This window comes from Lepus europaeus, chromosome 12 (genome assembly GCF_033115175.1).
Source record: "Lepus europaeus isolate LE1 chromosome 12, mLepTim1.pri, whole genome shotgun sequence".
Classification (NCBI taxonomy): Eukaryota; Metazoa; Chordata; class Mammalia; order Lagomorpha; family Leporidae; genus Lepus; species Lepus europaeus.
The window spans coordinates 71,711,690-71,734,068 of record NC_084838.1 but is presented as its reverse complement, the minus strand read 5'-3'; the positions used below and the strand labels follow the sequence as shown (position 1 = coordinate 71,734,068).

Genomic DNA, 22,379 nt, shown 5'->3' with positions numbered 1-22,379 from the left:
ACACAGCATCTAGAATGCTGTGGGTGCTTACTAGGAAGGAATATGAAGGGCAGGTGGAATTTAATCCAAGAAGAAAATGATACATATTCTTAGAATTTAAACCTTCAGAGGGCAGAAGCTACCGCAGTCTCCCTGCACAAAGTGCAAACCTATACTCCATAAGCAAAATTATCTACTTCCTTAGCAAGTGGAGAAAGCTGTTAGCATCAAATATAGATATTCCTAAAGGAAGAAAATATTATATTTTCTGTAAGAAATCAAAATCAAGATGCAGACATGAACATATTATTGTGCTTACTAATAATGATTTTGAGTGGGAAGCACTAATTAGAGGTATACTATATTATATTTGAGGTAGAAAATTCACCAAGAGCAGCAGGCAGGAAAAAAAAAATGTAGAAAAAGGAAAACTCTTAGATATTGTTGGTGGGAATTTAAGTTAGTGCAGCCACTGTACAAAACAATATGGAGATTTCTTAAAACACTAGAAATGGACCTGCCAAATGATCTAGCAATCCCACTGCTGGGTATATACTCAAAAGACATGATCTCTCTTTATCAAAGAAATATCTGTTCCACCAAGTTTATAGGAGCACTGTTCACAAACAGCCGAAATATGAAACCAACCAAGGTATCCATCATGAGATGAATGGATAAAGAAAACATGGTCTATATAATTGAGTACTATCCAACTATAAAACAAGAGAATGAAATCCTGTCATGGATGGAAATGGAGGACATCATGTCAAATGCAGTAAGCCACATGTTCTTCCTTATTGTGGGAACTAAAATTAATAATTAAAGAAACTCCTCAATTTGAATATAGAATGTTGATTATTAGAGGTAGGGAGGGATAAATGGAACTTGGATTTAAAAAAATGGAGGAAGCTGGGTATGGTTCACTAATTTTGACAAATACACTACCAAGGGATGTCAATGGGGAATTGAGGGAAGGCGTCTATGGGAACTGATATTAACACCTCCCAATTTTGTCTTGTAAATTTAAAATTAGTAATAAAATATTTATATAAAGTATTGGTGAACTAGTAAATCTATAAAAAATTTCAGAAGTTCTGGAGAAATTGTACAAGTCAGTGCTATCCTACAAAGTAGAGATTTAAAAAAAAAGGAGATACTGTATAGTCAGAACTTGAAAACTGTTCTCATTCTAAGAATAAAAGTAAGGGTAGCAAGGTGAAAGACGGGTAATGATGACTCATCTGTATCACTTCTTGGTTGTCCTGGCATTAACCCCTACAAATCGGAAAGTTATCTTGTGCCCCTGACAGAAAAGCCTGAGGAAAAAGTAATGGGTTTGTGCCACAAAGAATGGCATCAGGAATACTGCTTAAGGACCAAACTGATGGTCTGAGTCTGTATATACGAGAGCTTCCACGTAGTGCTAACTTATCCTTTTCTTGCTTTAAGTAACTAGTAATTGCATATCCATAGAGTAGTAGTACCTGGCACTGGGTTGGTGCTTGGAAGGAATCCCCAGAAACCAAAAACACTGCACTGAGAAAGGATAAATGTTCATCCTCCTGATCCTCTGCCTAAAGAAAGCCTCCTATCCCTACCAGTACTGCAGAGGTATGGGTCTTTCCAGAAAAAGAAAGACAGTTTAATAGGAAGTCAAGAATATTCACATTTAAAAATAGACTAAACAAATACCTGTGTCAGCTGATTCTTTTTGGAATAAATGACTCTAGGTAACAGATCCATGGTTTAGGAACCTAACTACCACCTACAATTATCTTTGTAGGCTTCCAAAAAATGCAAATGCCAAGGCTTACCCTAGATCTATCCAATAATATTTTGAAGAATGAGACTTAACCAATTATTTTAATAAATTTCTAATCATAGGAGTACTTCACTATGATATAAATTCTATTTCCTTAAAATATACAGACTAAATTAGAGAAAATTCATTTTTAATAAGCCTTTTCCAATACACTAAATTTAGAAAGTACTATAAATAAATATCTTGAAATGGATGGATGAATGCTCAAACTAACATATTTCATTTTATCATACCAGCAATTTTTCTTAACGTCAGTAAATAAATTCACAACTTATCTATTGAGTATTTACCATGGGTCAGGTAATGTAGGTGCACAGTTTCTAAAAGGTGAGATACCAATGTAATTTTCAAAAAATGCTTTTTATATTTTACTGACTTACATGAAATTCCACATTATTTTAACTCTGCTTGAATTTCAACTGACCTTTTTGCACTGAAACGTAACTTTGAGGTTTTCTACCTCTCTACATTCTTCATTAAATAAGCATCATTAACTCTAAATCATAAAAACTAGGGAAGCTTTCCACTGGAAAAAAAAAAGCAAACAAAACCCTTCCGTGCTGAATCCTTTAAAAAACTAGACTCTTTAGTATTTAAGAGTATTACCCTTCCTTAACTTCCACTTATTTTACAAATTTTTATTTTAGATTAGGTTTTCTTATGGTAGATTCTTGGTGCTCCTGAATTGTGTGTGCTCTGGGAAAGACCTGCACAGCATCAAGCGAAGAAACAGTTCTTTTAGTTTCAAAATTAGTAAGAAGCAAATGATAATTTTAACAGCTTGCAACTCCATGGGCAATCAGAGCTAAAGTTGTTAATGATTAAGAAATGAAAGAAACTCTAATGCTTTAATAGCTGAGTGTACACATGAAACCTGTCACTAATACAGAAAACTTGGAAAATTATTAGGAATCTTACCCTGTGGTGTTAGTCATAGCTGGTATTTAGGATTTGGGCAGTTGTAACTCTCCTGTAAAAGTAATATCCTATCAATAATCCCACAGGCACAGATACTAAAACAATCCAATGGAAGGCAAAGAATGGTATATATTTACCTTCACATTCAACTGACAATACCTAGTGGAAGGAGTCAAACATTTGGATAAGGCTCTTCAAATCAGCTGAAAAATGCACATGTAAAATGCAAAATCTAAACTGCACAGCTAAATAGAATAATTATTATGTTTGTAATCCCAGAAACTACACAATCATTTAATTAGCCTGAATGAAGCAAGACGTTGAGTTCAAAATCAGGGTGAAGGCTACTAACTTAACAATCCTCTTTGGAAAAATTATCCCAGAAAGTCTTTAGATGACTTGGTGCCTGAAAAGAATCAAGTGATAGAAACACAGATGGACCCGAAGGAAATGGTGAATGTGAAGAGTTCCATTCTTAAGAACAGCAACTCACTCTTTGACTATCACACAGCATTTAATACATTCAAATGCCTTCCAAACATCAACCCCCAGGGTTAATTGATAAGTATTCTGTATTTTTCCCCTTACTGCTGGTGGCTCTCTGAATATTTATCTCTTCATTAGTGCTCACTTAAAATTGAGTAAACAAAGGACAAAAATTAAACTCAAATACTAGTTGCAGCTGAGAAAGGAGGAAGTTGAAGGTGTTGGCTAAATTGAGAGCTACAAATTGAATCACTTGATCAAAATTTACACAGTACTTACAATGTGCTCTGTGCTCTACTAAGTGCTGCAGATGCAAACATGAAAGAGGCATACATGATTCCCTGATCTCATGAATTTCTTGTCTTAGAAGTGATTTTTGCTTGAATAAATAGAACTGTTATATTTTTGCTACAAATATGCATGATATTTTATGTACAGTTGGCCCTCTGCATTAAACAGATTTAAGAGGGACATCCCTCCCTACCTTCTTTTAGTTGAAGAATGACAATCTGGTTCCACCAGATGCTAGCACACCAACAAAAATTTTTTTTAAAAAAGGCATTTGAAGCTTTTTCTAGGAAAAAATAGTGAGGTTCATGCATGCCACAATTTTAAGTGAGCCTCAGTTTCCTTATCAGTAAATAATAATTTCCAAGTGAGATCACCCATGTATGAGGATGTCTTCAAAAAGTTCATGGAAGTGCTCATTATTCTTTAATTCAATTTTTCCATTAACTTCTTAAAGTGTCCTCAGAAAGTGCTTGCTAAAGAAATCTGCAATGCTCAATAAATAATTACAAGGAGGAAAAGTGATAATTGTCATTACCATGCATTACACACATTACTAGTTTTATCATGAGTGAGCTGTGATTATTTATGATCTTCATGTCTTCAAAGGGAAATATGTTCATTACATCAGGGCATAGTGCAATGGCATAGTGAACATTAAAGATCTCAGTGCCCAGATTCCTTATTTGTCTCCAAAAGCCAAGTGCACAGGCACCTGATCACCTTTTCACTAGACTCCTGTTACTCTCAGCGGTACCTGAGGGACCCACCAGCACTAGATGTACGGCTCTGTAATGACCCCAGAGAAGGTACAGTCTAGGAAAGGAATGAAAACTATTAACAACAATCAAAGTTGGAAACCACTAGCCCAAAGAAGGCAAAAACAGCCAAACCTCCAAAACACCAGAATATTCCTAAAGATTTTTCTCTAGTGTCCACAGTCTAATAATAACAACCATAGTAATTATTATCTAACACTTCAATGTTTCTAATTATTAAAAAAAATTGGGGGGCTGCCACTGTGGCATAGCAAGTAAAGCTGCCACCTGCAGTGCCGACATCCCAAATGGGTGCCAGTTCAAGTCCTGGCTGCTCCACTTCCAATCCAGCTCTCTGTAATGGCCTAGGAAAGCAGCAGAAGATTGCCTGCAATTGCATGGGAGACCTGGAAGAAGCTCCAGGCTCTTGGCTTCAGATCAGCCCAGCTTCGGACATTGTGGCCATTTGTGGAGCAAACAAGAGGATGAGAGACCTCTCTCTCTTTCTGCCTCTGCCTCTCTGTAACTCTGCCTTTCAAATAATAAATAAATAAATATTTTAAAAATATTTTCAGGTCAGGAATTTGGCATAGTTTCTTAAGTCGCTTCTTGGGATGTCCACATTTAACATGGAAGTGCCTTGTTTAAGTTCCAGTTGCTCAACTTCTGATGTAGCTTCTTGCTAATGTGCCCCTGGGAGGCAGTGGATGACAGCTCAAGTACTTGGGTCCCTCCCAACCACAAGGGAGACACAGGTAAAGTTCTGGCCTCCTGATTTTGGCATGGCCCAGCCAGAGCTGTTGTAGAAATTTGGGGGATAAAGCAGCAGATGGAAGATCTCTGTCATTCTATGTCTCTCTGTCTTTCTAATAAACTGAGAACAAATTAAACACACACACACAGACACACACTTGTAAGGTACTTCATGAGAGACCTTGCTTGTCCTTAAAAAACAAAATCAAAGCCTTTTACACATGTTTTCCATTTAAACTTGAAAACAATTTGGGAAATAGTCAACTAATAATTTCCATTTTGCAGATGAAAAGGCTGAGGCTCAATGAGGTCAAGGCACAGACTCTGCGCAAGTACTAAAGCAGGCTGTGCTCAAATTCCTATTTTCCAATTCTGAACTCGGGATTCTTTCACTAGCTTGTGAACTCTTTATTAAGAAAGGTCTTCTAATAACAAAGGTTCTTAGAGTTCATGCCTTGCTACTTATGAACATACATATTTTCAGGTTTGCCTACCATAAAACAAAAATAGCCTTCCTATTCTGACCCTCCTTTCCCTTCCCTTGATGCCCACAAAGATTCTTTCACAGAATCTAGTTCCTGTGAGGAGATCATGCAAATAGGCAGAAAATGGAACATTCCTCCATTTAATTGAAACATACTCATTAAAATGTAATTTTTCCCTTTATTTCGTTTGCAAAAATGTTATTGTCTCTGAGGATAGAATTTTAGACTAAAGACAAAAATGGGTGATACATGATTGTGCATAAGTTAGCTTCAGTTTTCTCCTGGTAGGCAGCAAGTGATGGCTCAAGTATTTGGGTCCTGCCACTGAAGTGGGAGACCCAGGTTGAGTTCCAGGGTCCTGGTTATGGCCTGGCCCACTTCTGGTTGATGCTGGCATTTGGGTGGCACTAGTAAGTAGATTGAAGATCTGTCTGTCTCTGTCTTTCTGCATTTCAAACAAAATGAAAATGAATTTTCAAAAAGATTTTTTAAAAAGAAGATGGAAGATAAGTCCTAAGTGTCCTTCTGGCTTTCACATTCTATGATCCTGTGATATTTCTGCAAGACATGACATGACATATTCTGTACGTAATTGACAGCTGATATGTATCAGTATTTATTTCAGAAATAATAAATGCAGTTTAATATTTTCAGAATGGCTACTGGGACCAAACACAGCCAAGCACACTGTCAAAAACATCTGGCTCTATTCCATTACTTTTGCTACTGGGATTTGGAAGAACAACTAAAATATATGTGCCAACACTTTCCATGTACTTATTTTAAATATTAAAAATAAGTTGTAGCAAACATTTTTAATTAATTTGTCAAGCTGTAAACTACTGATCTCCCATTTGCTCTTTAATAACTGATTTGTGGTTTAAAATAGGGTTAAGCATATTAGTCCATATGTGAAATTTCCTTGAAAAGAGAATATTACTTCATTTAAGTACAAATATTCCTTCAATATGAAATATGTTCAAAAGTAGACACCCAAAACAAACAAACAAAAAACCAATAAAATAATTATAACTTCTCCAGCTTTCTTACCCAGGCTATTTGACCTCTTTTTGACTGACCATAATGCCATCAGCCTGTGAAACAGTTATAACACTGTGTTAGACTACAGTCCAGCCATGAGAGTGACACTCAGCACCCACAGGCTTGTAGGCACAGGTCTGGCTGTCCCTCAATGGGATAGCCATTCATTGCTGTACTGAATAACCTAGAAATAAAGAAAAGACTGTGTCTGTCTACTTATATTTCCTGTTGCCAGCTGTCATAGCCCATGATTGCCTCAGAATCAAGTGAGGGCTAATCTGCTCCTTTATTGTAGGTAAATGGCTTTGGATGGCTTCATCTTTTCAATTAAGTGAAATGACAGGTTCTCTGATAGGTGCTTTTCCATTAGAAGCCATTTCCATTTATTTCTAGACTCATAGCTATGCTCCATATGGTAATGTTACCGGGAATCTAATTTGTAGATAAGTGGAAATTTCCTTTACTGCCTTGTCATATTTTCAAATAAAAAACCTTACACAAAGGAACATAAGAAATTGCAAATCTATATAAAACAATAATCACTATAGATCCTGCAACTAATATAAGTCCAAATTTATCACACATATTTATACAATGACCACTAAAGCTTAAATTCAATTGACAAAATAATTAGTGCCTATTCTTGAATTTTTTTCACTGTGAGAAATGGTAAAACATGTAAAGTTACACTATGGAACATGCACACACAGAGGTGGCATAATACAAACTTTGAGGTATTTAAACAATCCAATAATCCTGAAATAAAATCTTTTAAGTCCTTCACAGGTTACTTGCATTTCAACAGAATAACAGTCTCTTCTTTGTGTATATTCAAGTAGAATCATTTGAGTTCTGAAATCATCTTCTAATTTTTGAAGCATAAAATAAATGACATATTGAGTTCTTTTTCCATCATTTTTAGCACCTGACCAGGATCCTTATATTTGTACTTATGGAAAGAAAGTTTCTCTCCTAATCCAAGTGGTTTGTCCTGATGTGGCAACTGGCTTCAGGTTAGGCTTATCAGTGCAGTCAGTGGAAAGACTGCCCCAGAGAAACACAACCCTCTTGCTGCTTGACTAATAGTAAGGAAGATGCTAACCACTTAACAACGCACCACTTCAAGAGCACCATCCATAAGCAAAAAGTTGTATCACTATTTAAAAATCAACAAATTGTGGCTGGCATTGTGACACAGAAGGTTAAACTGCCACCTGTGATACCATCCTATGTGAGCGGCAGTTTGAGTCCCAGCTGCTCTACTTCCAATCCAGCACCCTGCTAACAGGCTTGGGAAACGGGAAGAAGGCCCAAGTACTTGGGTCCCTGCCACCCATGTGGGGGACCCAGATGGAGTACTAGGCTCCTGGTTTCAGTTTGGCCTAGCCTCAGCTGCTGCAGCCATTGGGGTAATGAACCAGCAGGTGGAAGCTATATTTCTCTGTCTCTCCCTCTTTCTCTGTGATTCCTATTTCTTAATAAAGCAAATTTGCAAACTTGTGGCAGGCATCTGGTGCAGTAGTTAAGACAATACTTCGAACACCCACACTCCAATACAGATTCCTACTAATGAACACCCTGGTAGGCAGCAGATGTTGGCCCAAGCAGTTAGTTGGGTTTCTGCCACCCACGTAGGACACCCGGATTGAGCATTTGGGGAGTGAACCAGTGAATGGAAGATTTCTGTACCTCTCTGCCTTTCAAATAAATAAATTTAAAAAAATTTAAAAATGAAAGTAAACTCTCCAAGAAAATAATGTAAGGAGACTTTATTAATATTGCAAAGAAGTTTGTCATTTCTAAAATGTACCCATATTATATGTTTCTGTTTTTTTAAAAAATGTATTTACTTATTTGAGAGGTAGAGTTAAAGACGGAGGTAGTGACAGAGAGTGAGAGAGTCTTCCATCCACTGGTTCACTTCCCAAATGGCTGCAACAGCTGGAGCTGGGCCGACATGAAACCAGGAGGCAGGAGCTTCTTCCAGGTCTCCCACATGGGTGCAGGGGTCGAAGCACTCAGGCCATCTTCCACTGCTTTCCCAGGCCATTAATAGAGGTGGATCAGAAGAGGAGCAGCCAGGACACAAACTGGTGCCCATCTGGGATGCTGGCACCACAGGCAGAGAGTTAGCCTACTACGCTGCAGCGCTGGGCCCTTGTATCTGTTTTTTTTTTTTTTTTTTTTAGATTTATTTATTTTTTACTTAAAAGTCACAGTTACATGCAGAAAGAAGGAGAGGCAGAGAGAAAGAGAGGTCTCCCATCCATTGGTTCACTCCCCAGATGGCCGAAGTGGATCTCGAACCGGTGCCCATATGGGATGGCGGCATTACATGCAACGACTTTACCTGCTACACCACAGCGCCAGCCCTGCCTTGTATCTGTTTCTAAAGCAATTACCACTGCTATATAGAGACTGCAGAGGTTTTCATGAGTCATCAACCTTTACAGCTCCAGAATCTCATAGGAGATCACAGAAAGCAAAAGGGTGTATTTACCTAACTCAGAATTTTTTTTTCTGTTTGCTTCTTTGTTTGTTTGTTTTTTTTTTTTTTATAAAGCATAGTCCCCTGAAAGCTGACATTTCAATGAAAACTTGCTAGAGTTCCTTAGGGGTTAAATCACAGGAAGAAGTAGGCCTCAGCTGTGGTAGGTCCAATTTATCAAATTTCCCTTCATAATTAAGCCTGACTACATAGCTATTCCTAATAAAAATGTTTTCTTTTTCTTGATAGCAGCATCATCTCCCTTGTGTGGTACTGCTACAAATGAGTGCACAGTTCACACCAGAAAGTAATAGCTATTTTACTGTTGCTACAACAAATGGAAAAATAATCATAACCCAAGATACTAGCAGTTTATTACCACTCATACAAACTTTGTCTCCTACCATACAAGGTCCTAGTCTTAATATGTTTCACTGGCTATACATCAAAAAATAAGGATCAGCAATTATAAAGAAAAAACTGAGTATCTTTAAATTAAAAAAACCTAAAACCCTAGAGATACCTTTATAAAATAGCCAGTCTTGAAGTGAGTCTTCAGTCTGGAACACATACACTGGAAATTATGTCTGCATTAAAACCACTTAGCAAATTTCCTTACCTCCAGTCTCTTCCCATTAAATATGTCTTGCCCAAAATCAAAAAGTCATCTCTCTAGAAAAAATCAAAGTTTTATTGTTTTGCTTCATAGCCTTACATAGCTTCAAAGCTATGTTCTGCACAAAGAACAAATTTACAAACTTCACATACAACCAAATCCTTTAATATACAATCCAAACTACTTTTTAAAACTCATCTGTCACTAAACTACTTGATCATCTCCTCAATTCTTATGCAATACCTACCTCACCAAATCATGGACTACTTATCAAAGCCATCATGGACTGACTTTACCTCCGGGTGGGGGGCGGGGGACGCTTTCCCTCTACCTGAATCTTTTTCTAACTCCTCTAAATCCCAACACAAATCGCACTTTCCCTGTGTAGATTCACAATCCTCTCTCTCCCAAAGCTTGCTAAAAATTCCTCAGTATTTGGACAGTTCCTTGATCAAAACTTTATTTTAGCACTTCCCCAATTGCCTTCCTAGTTGTTGTTGTTGCAATTCCTCATGTGCTCCCCCACCTTCTAACAGTGTTTGCTGACTGAATCAGGAATAGGTAACCTTTTTTTCATTCAAGGGGCATATGGATATTTATAACATCATCTGTAGGCTATACAAAATTATCAACTTAAAAATTAGCCTGCTGCCGGCGCTGCGGCTCACTAGGCTAATCCTCCGCCCTGCGGCGCCGGCAAACCGGGTTCTAGACCTGGTCGGGGCACTGGATTCTGTTCCGGTTGCCCCTCTTCCAGGCCAGCTCTCTGCTGTGGCCCGGGAGTGCAGTGGAGGATGGCCCAAGTGCTTGGGCCCCTCACCCCCATGGGAGACCAGGAGAAGCACCTGGCTCCTGGCTTCGGATCAGCGTGGTGCGCTGACTGCGGCGGCCATTGGAGGGCGAACCAACGGCAAAGGAAGACCTTTCTCTATGTCTCTCTCTCTCACTGTCCACTCTGCCTGTCAAAAAAAAAAAAAAAAAAAAATTAGCCTGCTATAGATTTACTGAATTTTGAGTCCAACCTGTGGTTGCCTTGACAAGATCAGACTAAATAACTTTGTGGGCCTTATATGGCCCACAAACCAGGTATTTCCCCGCCCATGAAAGATGAAGGACTACTGTGTGATTTGTTCTTTGTCCCGTGGTGAAATAGAGCTAATGCCTCTGACTAAAGTGGTATGGATGTACAATCTGATCAGGTCAACTATCATTCCAGATCAATGGCTAGAACCTTCTTTCTCCCAATTCTGTATGTTCAGTGGAAAGGGAAAATCATAACTGCTGCCATGGCTGAGCTGTGCTGGTAAAGAAGGAGGGATTTTTCACTTTCTTTATTCTAAAATTGTAACATAAGTTACATGGCATCAGAAGGCCCAAATCATTTAACCTCTCTAAGACTTATATAGAAAACATGGTGGCTATTAATACTTTGATTGTCATTGGCTGTGAAGCCACACTAGATATGGGTATTATTTATTTCTAAGAACTATAATTCCATCCATCCATCCATCCATCCATCCATGAATGCGTGAGATATCTTACACTCTATTATCTCAATTCTATGTCTATAAAAGCTGGATTCAAAGAAAATCTAAGAAGTCCCAAACATTCTGCAAGAATTCATATTGTATCAAAAAGAATGAAATGAAAGATGTACAGAATAGCAAGTCAGAAGCTCATGAATACTGAAACAAGTTTCTCCAGTTGGTATTTGCTTGAGAATGTACCCTATGTTTTATTTCCCTGTCTGAACAGACTGAGATGTCACACTTAACTTAAAAGGGGCCAAACAGGCTGAGAGATGAAGAATTTTTTAAAATTTGGAAAACAGACAGGATCATTGAAATTCTAAATCACATTTAAGAATGATCCATAGTGAAAGCATGCCAACGACAGCAACGCAACTGTGAATTCTGGTACTTTTTTTTTTTTTCCCAGAAAAATGGAGCCCTGAACAACTAAGAAATACACAGGTTTGACACATCAGTGATAACTCCAGAGTCTACCTTTGTTTCTGTTGCATGGGTTGTTGTCTCATAGCCATATACTGCATATCTTCTTGCAGACGATTAAGGGGGGAATCTGGCTTGACACGAATCCCATAGTAATGGTACTTGGAGTTTCCTCTTCATAAAATAGCAACAAACATTGGGAACACACACAAAAAACCAGCATTAATCACACAATATGTTCACTAAATTTCTCACTTTCAAAAATTAGGTAATAGCAGCATATTAATGTTACATATTTATGATTTACTTTTTCTATATACTTATTGTGAAGACATTTGAAAAATCAAAATAAGATTCTGGATCAATCAGCTCAAGGACCTAGGAAAAACATTTCCCTATAAATTTTCCATTAAATATTGGCCAAACACGGGTAGGCATTTGGTGGGACAGTTAACATCTCTTTTTGGAGAGTATGGGTTCAAGTCCCAGCACTACTCCCTATTCCAGCTTCCTGCTAATGCACACCTTGGGAGGCAGCAGTCTCAAGAACATGGGTGCCTGCCACCCAGGGACACAGGTGGGAGATCTTGACTGAATTTCTGACTCCAAGTCTGGCCTGGTCAAGTGCTAGCTGTTTTAGGCATTTGGGGAGTAAACAACTAGATGGGCTATCTCTGTCAATCCATCTTTCTCCCTTTCTCTCTGTTTCTCTATCTTCCAAATAAAAGAAACAAATAAGTGAAATATAATCCATTTAAAAAATTTTTACAAATACTTAAATATCAGCCAAATTGTCTATTTATTCTACTTAAGTTACATTTGAGTCTCAAATCTTTATTATAAATTTAAATTAGAAGGGATAATGGTAGGAAAATGTTTGAGACCAACAGAAATTCATACAAGGATAAAATGTGGCACATTTAACATAAATTTATTAAAAAGCAACAATAGAGAAAAAGGAAAATACTAATTTTATATCTGGGATGAGATCTACATTTTTCTCTATAGGGATGACAAAATAAAATGACTTCCTTATTATAAGTTACTGTGTGAAGTTTATTATTTAATATTTTGAAAACTTAAAAGAAAGTAGGTATTTATTGACTTTGAAACACATTTTATTAGGCTCCATTTTTATGATTTATATCCACTTTGCAAGATGAGTAAGATATATCAAACAGATATGGAAAAATTTCTCTGAAAATGGCACGTTTCTAACTGGAATAAAATTGTCACAATTCCTCCCTATTCATGAGAAAGGCCACATTTGTTCTTTTTTTTTCTAATTTCTTTTAATTATTTATTTATTTTCATTTTCAATTATCTTTATATACAGAAGATCTACTTAGTATATACTAAGTAAAGATTTCAACAGTTTGTACCCACACAGATACACCAAGTATAAAGTACTGTTTGAGTAGTAGTTTTACCATTAATTCACATAGTACAACACATTAAGGATAGAGATCCTTCATGGGGCATAAGTACACAGTGACTCCCATTGTTGATTTAACAATTGACACTCTTATTTAAGACGTTAGTAATCACCTGAGGCTCTTGTCATGAGCTGCCAAGGCTATGGAAGCCTCCTGAGTTCCCAAACTCCGACCTTATTTCGACAAGGCCATAGTCAAAGTGGAAGTTCTATCCTCCCTTCAGAGAAAGGTACCTCCTTCTTTGATGGCCCGTTCTTTCTGCTGGGATCTCACTCACAGAGATCTTTCATTTAGGTCATTTTTTTTTTTTTTTTGACAGATAGAGTTAGACAGTGAGAGAGAGAGAGAGAGAGAGAGAGAGAAAGGTCTTCCTTCTGTTGGCTCACTCCCAAAATGGCCGAAATGGCCGGCGCTGCGCCGATCCAAAGCCAGGAGCCAGGTGCTTCCTCTTGGTCTCCCATGAGGGTGTAGGGGCCCAAGGTCTTGGGCCATCCTCCACTGCCTCCTGGGCCACAGCAGAGAGCTGGACTGGAAGAGAAACAATCAGGACTAGAACCTAGCGCACATATGGGATGCTGGTGCTGCAAGTGGAGGATTACCCAAGTGAGCCACAGCACTGCCCCCATTTAGGTCATTTTTTGCAACAGTGTCTTGGCTTTCCATGCCTAAAATACTCTGAGGGGCTTTTTAGCTGGATCCAAATGCCTTAAGGGCTGATTCTGAGGCAGAGTGCTGTTTAGGGCATCTGCCATTCTATGAGTTTGCTGTGTATCCCACTTCCCATGTTAGATCGTTCTCTCCTTTTTAATTCTATCAGTTATTATTAGCAGATACTAGTCTTGTTTAGATGATCCCTTTGACACTTAATCCTATCATTATGATCAATTATGAACTGAAACTGATCAGTTTGGTTAGTAAGATGGCATTAGTACGTGCCATCTTGATGGGATTGATTTGGAATCCCCTGGCACGTTTCTAGCTCTACCATTAGGGGTAAGTCTGAGTGAGTATGTGCCAAACTTTACATCTCCTCCCTCTCTTATTCCAACTCTTATATTTAACAGGGATCACTTTTCAGTTAAATTTAAACACCTAAGAATTATTGTGTGTTAAAGAGTTCAACCAATGGTATTAAGTCACATTTGTTCTTAGAAATAACAAAAGTATATTCAGAATGCAATTTGCAAATTATTGGGAAAATAATATATTGAAGATAAATTCTTTCAAGAAGGCATTTTCCATGCTTTTTTTTTCCTTTCATTTACAAAAAGAAATGCATGGGAGGGACCAGCACAGTGGCATAGTGGGTAAAGCTTCTGCCTACAGTGCCAGCATCCCATATGGGCACCAGTTCCAGACCCAGCTGCTCCACTTCCAATCCAGTCTCTGCTATGGCCTGTGAAAAGCAGTAAAAGATGACCCAACTCCTTGGGACCCTGGCACCCATGTGGAAGACCCAGAAGAAGCTTCTGGCTTCTGGCTTCAGATCGGCACAGCTCCGGTCATTGTGGTCATTTGGGGAGTGAACCAGAGGATGGAAGATACCAATCTCTCTCTCCCTCTCTGCCTCTCTGCCTCTCCTTCTCTCTGTGTAACTCTGACTTTCAAATAAATAAATAAATCTTTTAAAAAAAGTTTAAAAAAAGAAACGCATGGGAAATATAAATTTAATTGTTTTGTAAAAATAGAGAATTTTACCTCCTAGATTGAAAAACATATATTAGCTTATATATTTGAAAAGACATTAAAACATATTACATAACTAGCTTTCAAAAATAGAGAGCATCTGAATATCTACACGTTTTTAACAAAAGAAAGCAGGTGTGAAAACTTAATGCCTGTAAGGAAGGGTCTTCCACAGGTACAATTACATTTTGTATTCAAAACCCACTACAAAATACAGCCCAAAACCAAAACCAATGTATTTATATTGCTTTCCCATACAAACTGGAGGACAGTAGGGAAGAGAGGGGGTAGGAGGTAGGCAGAATTTACATAGGACAAGAGTACAAAGTAGAATGATGTCTCTTTGGTGAGATCTTAAATAGAGGGGGAGATACGTTTCTTTCTAGTTTCTCACCAACTAGCATTCTGGATGGGTTAGAAGGGCGTGATCCTTTTTATCCCACCAGTAATGGTGGGGAGAGAAGGTGGGGAGAGAAGGATGTGGTCTTCGAGCAAATAATTTGGAGATGGGATCTAAGAAAAGTATCTTTGGATTTGCCTTTGTTAAGAAATGTGATTTTATATAATTTTTGCTTACTTTAGTCTAAAACTTTACAAACATTCTGGCTCTGGTTTGAATGGTTTCACCAGATAATTTTACTGATGAATATTAATAGCTCTGCACAGAGTTCACTTTTAAAAAAAAAAAAAAACATTAGGATTTAGTTTACACCATAACTGATAACCAATTTGGCTTCTGTTCTAAAGTTGAAGTTTAGAAAGTCATTCCTAAATTGTTTTCATGGTAGAAATCTCTGGGAACTCATCTTGCCACTGCCAACATTTCTCTTCTAAAGTTCTATTTTCACAATATTTCACTTGTTTATCCCTTGACCTCTCCCATAGCACTTCTTTTTCTTCTAGGCTTTGCTTTCCCACTGTAACTTAAAGTATTATCCAAAATTTTAAAAGGAACAGGAGATATAATTGTTACCTAGTGAGAAGGGGTAGGGGGACCAGAAAGTAAAAGCTGTAATATTGCAAAATATTTGAGAGAGTAGCGATTCTACTCATTCACAAACTCAACAACCCCCATTTTGTCCCTTTCTATTTTAACTATATGTTTCAAGGTTTGAATGGAGCCTCAGAGTAGAGCCCACTGAAATCTCTTTCAGTAACAAAAGCAGCATGACAATACACCTATTAGAATGTTGAATAAAGCCCAGAGCTTCAAAATATTGGCTCCATCAGCAGACTTGGAGCCGTCAGCAAAGAAGATAGTAGGTTAGGTCCCCAAATAATGATTTTTTTTGTGGTTTTTGGGGAAAATACTAGAGAAACATAAAGAATTTTTTGAGGGAATGAAAACTAGTTTCTTTAGTCTCAATGGACAATCATATTCTTCCATTTAAAACACACTCTTTTTAAGTACAGAGAAAAGAAAAGATATTTAGGAGAGAACTAAACCTCCAGCAAATCTGAAAGCCGTACAATCATTTATAATGCAACCGAAAGGAATAATTCACACTCTGAATTCACACAGACCTTGCAAATCTCATCCATCAGATGCAGTAATGGGGTTCAGGACATGCTACACCAAAACGTGGCCCTCTGGCGTTTGACTAACAGCAGAAGCAGGCTGTGAAAACCAGAAATTTCCTATGCTTCTTCTTTCCTGAAAAGGGGCCATAAAACCTTGATTTCCCCCTGAAAATAGGTCTGGGATCCTCATTCTAAAGGCAGCCTCACTTTACCTGGAGGAAAGGAATGTCCTTACCTCTGCAGACACAGAGACACAGAGAAGTGGAATGGAACCTAAGGGCCTGGCCAGCTCCTCCCAGGTGACTGCCATCCAGCACACTCTTCTTCACAGGAATTAGCAAAAGATACATACAGTTTTCTGTTTCTTTTTTTTTTTTTTATTACAGGCAGAGTGGACAGTGAGAGAGAGAGAGAGAGAGAGAGAGAGAGAGAAAGGTCTTCCTTTACCAAGTTGGTTCACCCCACAATGCCCGCTGCAGCCAGTGCACCACGCTGATCTGAAGCCAGGAGCCAGGTGCCTCCCCTGGTCTCCCACGCAGGTGCAGGGCCCAAGCACTTGGGCCATCCTCCACTGCACTCCCAGGCCACTGCAGAGAGCTGGACTGGAAGAGGAACAACAGGGACAGAATCCGGCGCCCCGACCGGGACTAGAACCCGGGGTGCCGGTGCTGCAGGCAGAGGATTATCTTATTGAGCCGTGGCACCGGCCAGTTTTCTCTGTTTCTTTGGGTCTTTATTTCTGAAGGCTTCCACTAAATAAATTTATATGCTTTTAGCTTGCTAATTATTTTTTTAATGAGGGGAAAAGATCAGTCTCTTCCCCCCTACAACACTTTGCTTTTCACCATAAAAATATAATGAATTAATTACTAAGGCTCTGCTTACTATATGAGGAATGAAATCTCTTCACTGAAATACTTGAAAGATGTGATTTATAACTAATTAAAGGTATATCACCTAATGATCACGTAGTATAGTATTTCTATTTAATATTTTATTTTATTTCTGTAAGATTTAGGATATCAAAAAGTATTTATATACTTCTGCCCAACAATCTAAAATATTTGTTAGGATAATTTGCAAAAATCATGAAAAGACATGGGCTGGCACCGTGGCACAGTAGGTTAATCCATTGCTTGCAGTGCCAGCATCCCATATGGGCTCCTTTTCCAGTCCAGCTCTCTGCTATGGCCTGGGAAAGCAGTAAAGGATAGCCCAAGTCCCTGGGCCCCTGCAGCCACATGGGAGACCAGGAGGAGGCACCTGGCTCCTGGCTTCGGATTAGTGCAGCTTCAGCCGTTGCGGCCATTTGGGGAGTGAACCAACAGAAGGAAGACCTCTCTCTGTCTCTCCCTCTCACTGTCTGTAACTCTACCTATCAAATAAAAACAAATAAAATCTTTTAAAAAATCATAAAAAGACAAAAACGGAGCCTCATAATTCTTCATTTCTTTTCATCATATTTTGAATATTAAAATACTACTTTATTTCCAAAGGAAGAAAAACAAATAAACTAAAAGCTGTTTCTGCATATTGTTGATTTCTATGCAATGGAACTCTATATTTTTACCTTCTTACATGTATGGTTTTATAATCAAGAATAAAAAAAGGAAAATGATAATGAGAAGTAAAATGAGACCAAGTCATCACAAAGAACTTCTAGTACTTGTATTTTGCAAGTTTACCAAAGGATTTTTAATTGGTCTCCAGAAGGAAATGAGAAACTCAGCTTTGATTTCTTACTCTATTCAAATTACGACTGTTATTTATAAAGACAATTAAATATAACTTCACAAGAGTCAAGAGAAAACAGATTTCATTTTACTATGTCATTTTACTCATCATCTTTAGTATGGCTATTTTCAAACAGCAAATATGGTGATATCTAAATTTTAAAGAATCATATGTAAATTTTATTAACAGGTTGGTCTCCTAATTTCTAGGTAGTTTGAGAATGAGCTCTTCTCAAAGTTTTGCTCAGTTAATGTTTAGGACAACGCGACTGTCTTTCTCAGTAGTATGTACCAAATAGTGAACTTTCCTTTTCCTGATGGTTTTATAAATTTAGCTCATTCTCTATTTTGCCCTTCTATATTATATGTAATCAAGTATTTTTGCTTATGCAATGTATTGAGTTGCTGAAAATTTGAAAAAGAGAGAATAGTTTATTTTCAGTACCAACCTAGTGCCCAATCTTCTGGTTCGTAGCCCCATAAAAATTGATCTTATAAGTTTTCCAAAAGAGGCAGCATTGACTGGGTCCAGTTTGTGTTCCTGACAGTGTCGAAGGTAGTGGTTGTACAGAGTGCTTCTGGGAAGGCTTACTCCTTCTGCTGTCTCATAATTGTCCAGCAGCCACTGGAGCTAGTAGGAATAAGACAGTAAATATAGAAAGATCATTTAATGTGCCCAAATTTAAGCCACTGCAATACACAGAAATACCTAGAAGTTCATCAAATCCTATGATGGCTTGAATTGATGAAATCAGGAGGCCAGTGTAATGAGGCTTTGAAATTCTAAGGAACAGATGAACACCACTTATGACCTCAGACAATATCCATTTCTTCAAATATTCAAGCACATGTGGAGACACACTAATTCTCCCTGTATTGACTGCAATTCTGAAGACAAACACATCCTAAGGGAATTCAAACAATCCCATTAACTGGTCATAAATATAACAAAACAAGTTACCAAGCCTCGAGCACAGCACATGCCTTTAGTGTTGGTTTGTTAACAATATGTGAACAGCAGGCTGCCATGTATTAGTTTTTATATTAAAGTTCTATTCATTTTTACAGTTTAATTTACTTATCTCAAGTAACAATTAGATTTTGCCATAATAATATTATCTACTGAGAAAAATTCTGCAAGCAGAAAGGACAAAATTCAGTCATTTCTTCTCCAGCAGGAAAGAAACTCACTAGACATTGGCAAATAATTTATATGTAATGAAAAGGAATCATTTATTACCATCATTTGACATTTTCTACCTCAAAGCTATATTTTTTTTCACACAATTCTAGAAGGCTTACTGTAATGGTAGTGGGTAAAGCAATGTTTTCTCAGCCTATAGTCCACATTTTCTTGTTTTGTGTTGTATAAATTTTTAAGAGAATAATCCTTAAAGTATACAACATGTAAGGAATTTATAGAAAATCTAACACATGCATGGATTACTGAATTTCAACATTAGTAAAATTCACATATTATTTCCTTATTTATTTACCAAAGGAAAACTGAAATAAATAATTTGCTTAAGGTGACATATTGTCTCAACTCCTGAGTCAGGTTTTCAACTCATGTTTTCCAATTTCTTTAGACCAATAATTCCAAGCTAGCAATGAATACTTTACTTGTCTCGACAAAATTTTCGTTACATATATATATGAGGTATAATAGAGTTAATACATAATTCAAATTAAGTATAAATTATGCAAGCCAAGGAATTCATTTATTGACAACCAACTAAGAGTCAAACAAAGATTGAGGATCCTAGTATTGCAAAGATAAATAGGAGCTCACTCATGATTTCTAAGAATTTAGTCAAATGATAAAATGATGATATTCACACAAATTATAATATTTCTCCATTTTGTTTATATATTTTAAGATTTGTGGTCAAACTTAGAATCTGAACATTCAAGAAGAAAATTCAACTAAAATATTTTCAGAATTATTGCCTTTAACCATGACACTGATTTTCCAGAATCATTTTTATTTTAAATATTCTTACACAATGCTTATGTAATTAAACTTGTCATTAAATCCATAACAATTGCTGGCTTACTAAACATTGCTATTAAGCCTATAAGGCAGAACAGAGCACTTTATGTTTCTCAAAAATTCATGCTTTTTCAGAAAGACCTCAAGTCCTCTATGGAACACACATGCAAGGGAACATGTAAATTTAAATATATGAATTACTTCTGTAACATATACAACTTGCTGGGCTGGCACTGTGGTGCAGCGGGTAAGGCTGCCACCTGCAGTGCCAGCATCCCATATGGACGCCAGTTCAATTCCCAGTTGCTTCATTTCCCATCCAGCTCTCTTCTATGGCCTGGGAAAGCAGCCCAGGATGACCCAAGTCCTTGGGCCCCTGCACCCCTGTGGGCGGCTGGGAGGAGGCTCCTGGCTTCAGAATGGCACAGCTATAGCTGTTGCAGCCAACTGGAGTGAGCCAGTGGATGGAAGACCCCCCTCTTCTCTGTGCCATTGTACTTCTAAAAATTTATATATAAATTTATATATTTATATAAATTTATATATAAAGGAAGCTCTCCTTTTTACAGTGGCAGGACAATGTTACATGTTAAAAAATGATCCTTTTAATATGAATCACCTGTGAGTTTCCAGAGGCACTTAATTCTGAGTATTCTAAATTACACATAGGAAAGGTTCACTGAACATATTCATGTAGTATAAAAGAGAGGAGGTAAAATGATTGGCAAATTAAATGACTGCGGTTCAAATTAGTATTCTGCCTATAACTGAGAGCTAGCACTTCTCTCAAACCATGGAAGGCAGCCTGTGATGGTACAAGTATTTGGGTCTCTGCCACCCACCCACGTGGGAAAGCAGGATTCAGTTTCTGGCTCCCAGCTTTGCCCTGGCCCAGCCTCAGCGGTTGTGGGCATTTGAGGAGTGAAAATGGAAGATCTTTATGTTTCTGTTTCTCTCTCTCTCTGCCTCTCACATAAATGGAATTTTAAATGTGGCAACACCAATATGACTTATGTATTTCATCCACACGTGTCAGTAAGATGAGTGAAATTTGGAAGCACTTGAGCAGCCACAGGGAAACACAGTGCACAAAAGTGCTGGCCCTTAGGTGATACACACTCCAAACACAGCAAAGGCTGGATTCCACTGCTATTCTCAATACAGTGAAGAAACAACATAGGCCCTTAATAGAATATAAAACCCCTGAAAATGGAAATATATACAAAATGTACATATTTTTAAAAACTGACTAATGGATTTCCCATATCTATAAGTACAGAACACAAAATAAATGTAATTAAAAATGCCAAACATGTTTGTAAATATATACCTGTACTCTCATAGAATAATATATACTGTAAAAGGCATAATGGTATGGTTTCTTAACAAAGAGAAAAAAATGAGTGCTATATCTTTTGCTAAATGAACAAATTATATGTAGTAAATCTAAGTTTAAAAAAGTCTTTTTCAATATCATGTAGGATCTCTGTCCTTAATGTGCTGTACATTGTGATTTAATGCTATAACTAGTACTCAAACAGTATTTTTCACTTTGCGTTGCTATGTGGGTGCAAACTGTTGAAATCTTTACTTAATATATACTAAACTGATCTTCTGTATATAAAGAGAATTGAAAATGAATCTTGATGTGAATGGAAGGGGAGAGGGAGCAGGAAAGGGGAGGGTTGCAGGTGGGAGGGAAGTTATGGGGGCGGGGGAAGCCATTGTAATCCATAAGCTGTACTTTGGAAATTTATATTCATTAAATAAAAGTTAAAAAAAGTATTTTTCACAAATAAACATAATAAATTTGTAACATGAATTTAATAACTAAAAGTACATATATTGCAAAAATAGACCCAATTAAAAAATTCTAATATAAGCAAATGAAAATAATTTAATTAATAAGATGCAAATAAAACTTCTTTAAACTGCCTTAATAGTGTAGTAGTCTTTTTGAAACATTTCATTACTTAAAAGTAAAGATAAATACCTAAAACTGAGTATTCATTTCTCATGATTATCGAAATCTTCATGTACCTAAAATTTGACAATTTGAAAAATAAAACAAAATTTGAAGTACTATCATAACTGCTTTTTATAAAACTGGTACAAATATTAAAAGTTCAACATAAAACATTTTCAGTCCAATGATATAGTGATGTGTGTATGTGTATTATACATGTAAAAGTCCATCAGAGTAATCTTAAGCAAAGTTAATTCTTCATATAAATAGTAAGATAATTTATAAAAGCAAGACTTGGCATAAACTGCTTAGAAGCCTAAATCACATTCTTCATACCTCAACTGAGTATTTCAGAGAAACAGAAGCTTTTAGTGGCTTGGCTCTGCAGTACTAAGAAAGGGCTGAGCATGTTACAACATCTGGGCTGTTTTGTAAACTGGTCATTGTTCTTAAATAGC

The 22,379-nt window shown here is 37.2% G+C and overlaps 1 protein-coding gene across 5 annotated transcripts in view; it reads right to left on the bottom strand.

The window, feature by feature from the left end:
• The window catches only part of RFX3 (regulatory factor X3), a 340,737-nt gene that overhangs the window by 57,542 nt on the left and 260,816 nt on the right, over positions 1-22,379 (bottom strand). For all 5 annotated transcript variants that reach the window (XM_062208334.1, XM_062208338.1, XM_062208333.1 and 2 more), the window contains 2 exons: positions 18,412-18,593; positions 11,641-11,760 (listed from right to left, as the gene is read on the bottom strand). In XM_062208334.1, coding sequence (XP_062064318.1) covers positions 11,641-11,760; positions 18,412-18,593 — 302 coding nt within the window. The remainder of the gene's footprint in view (positions 1-11,640; positions 11,761-18,411; positions 18,594-22,379) is intronic.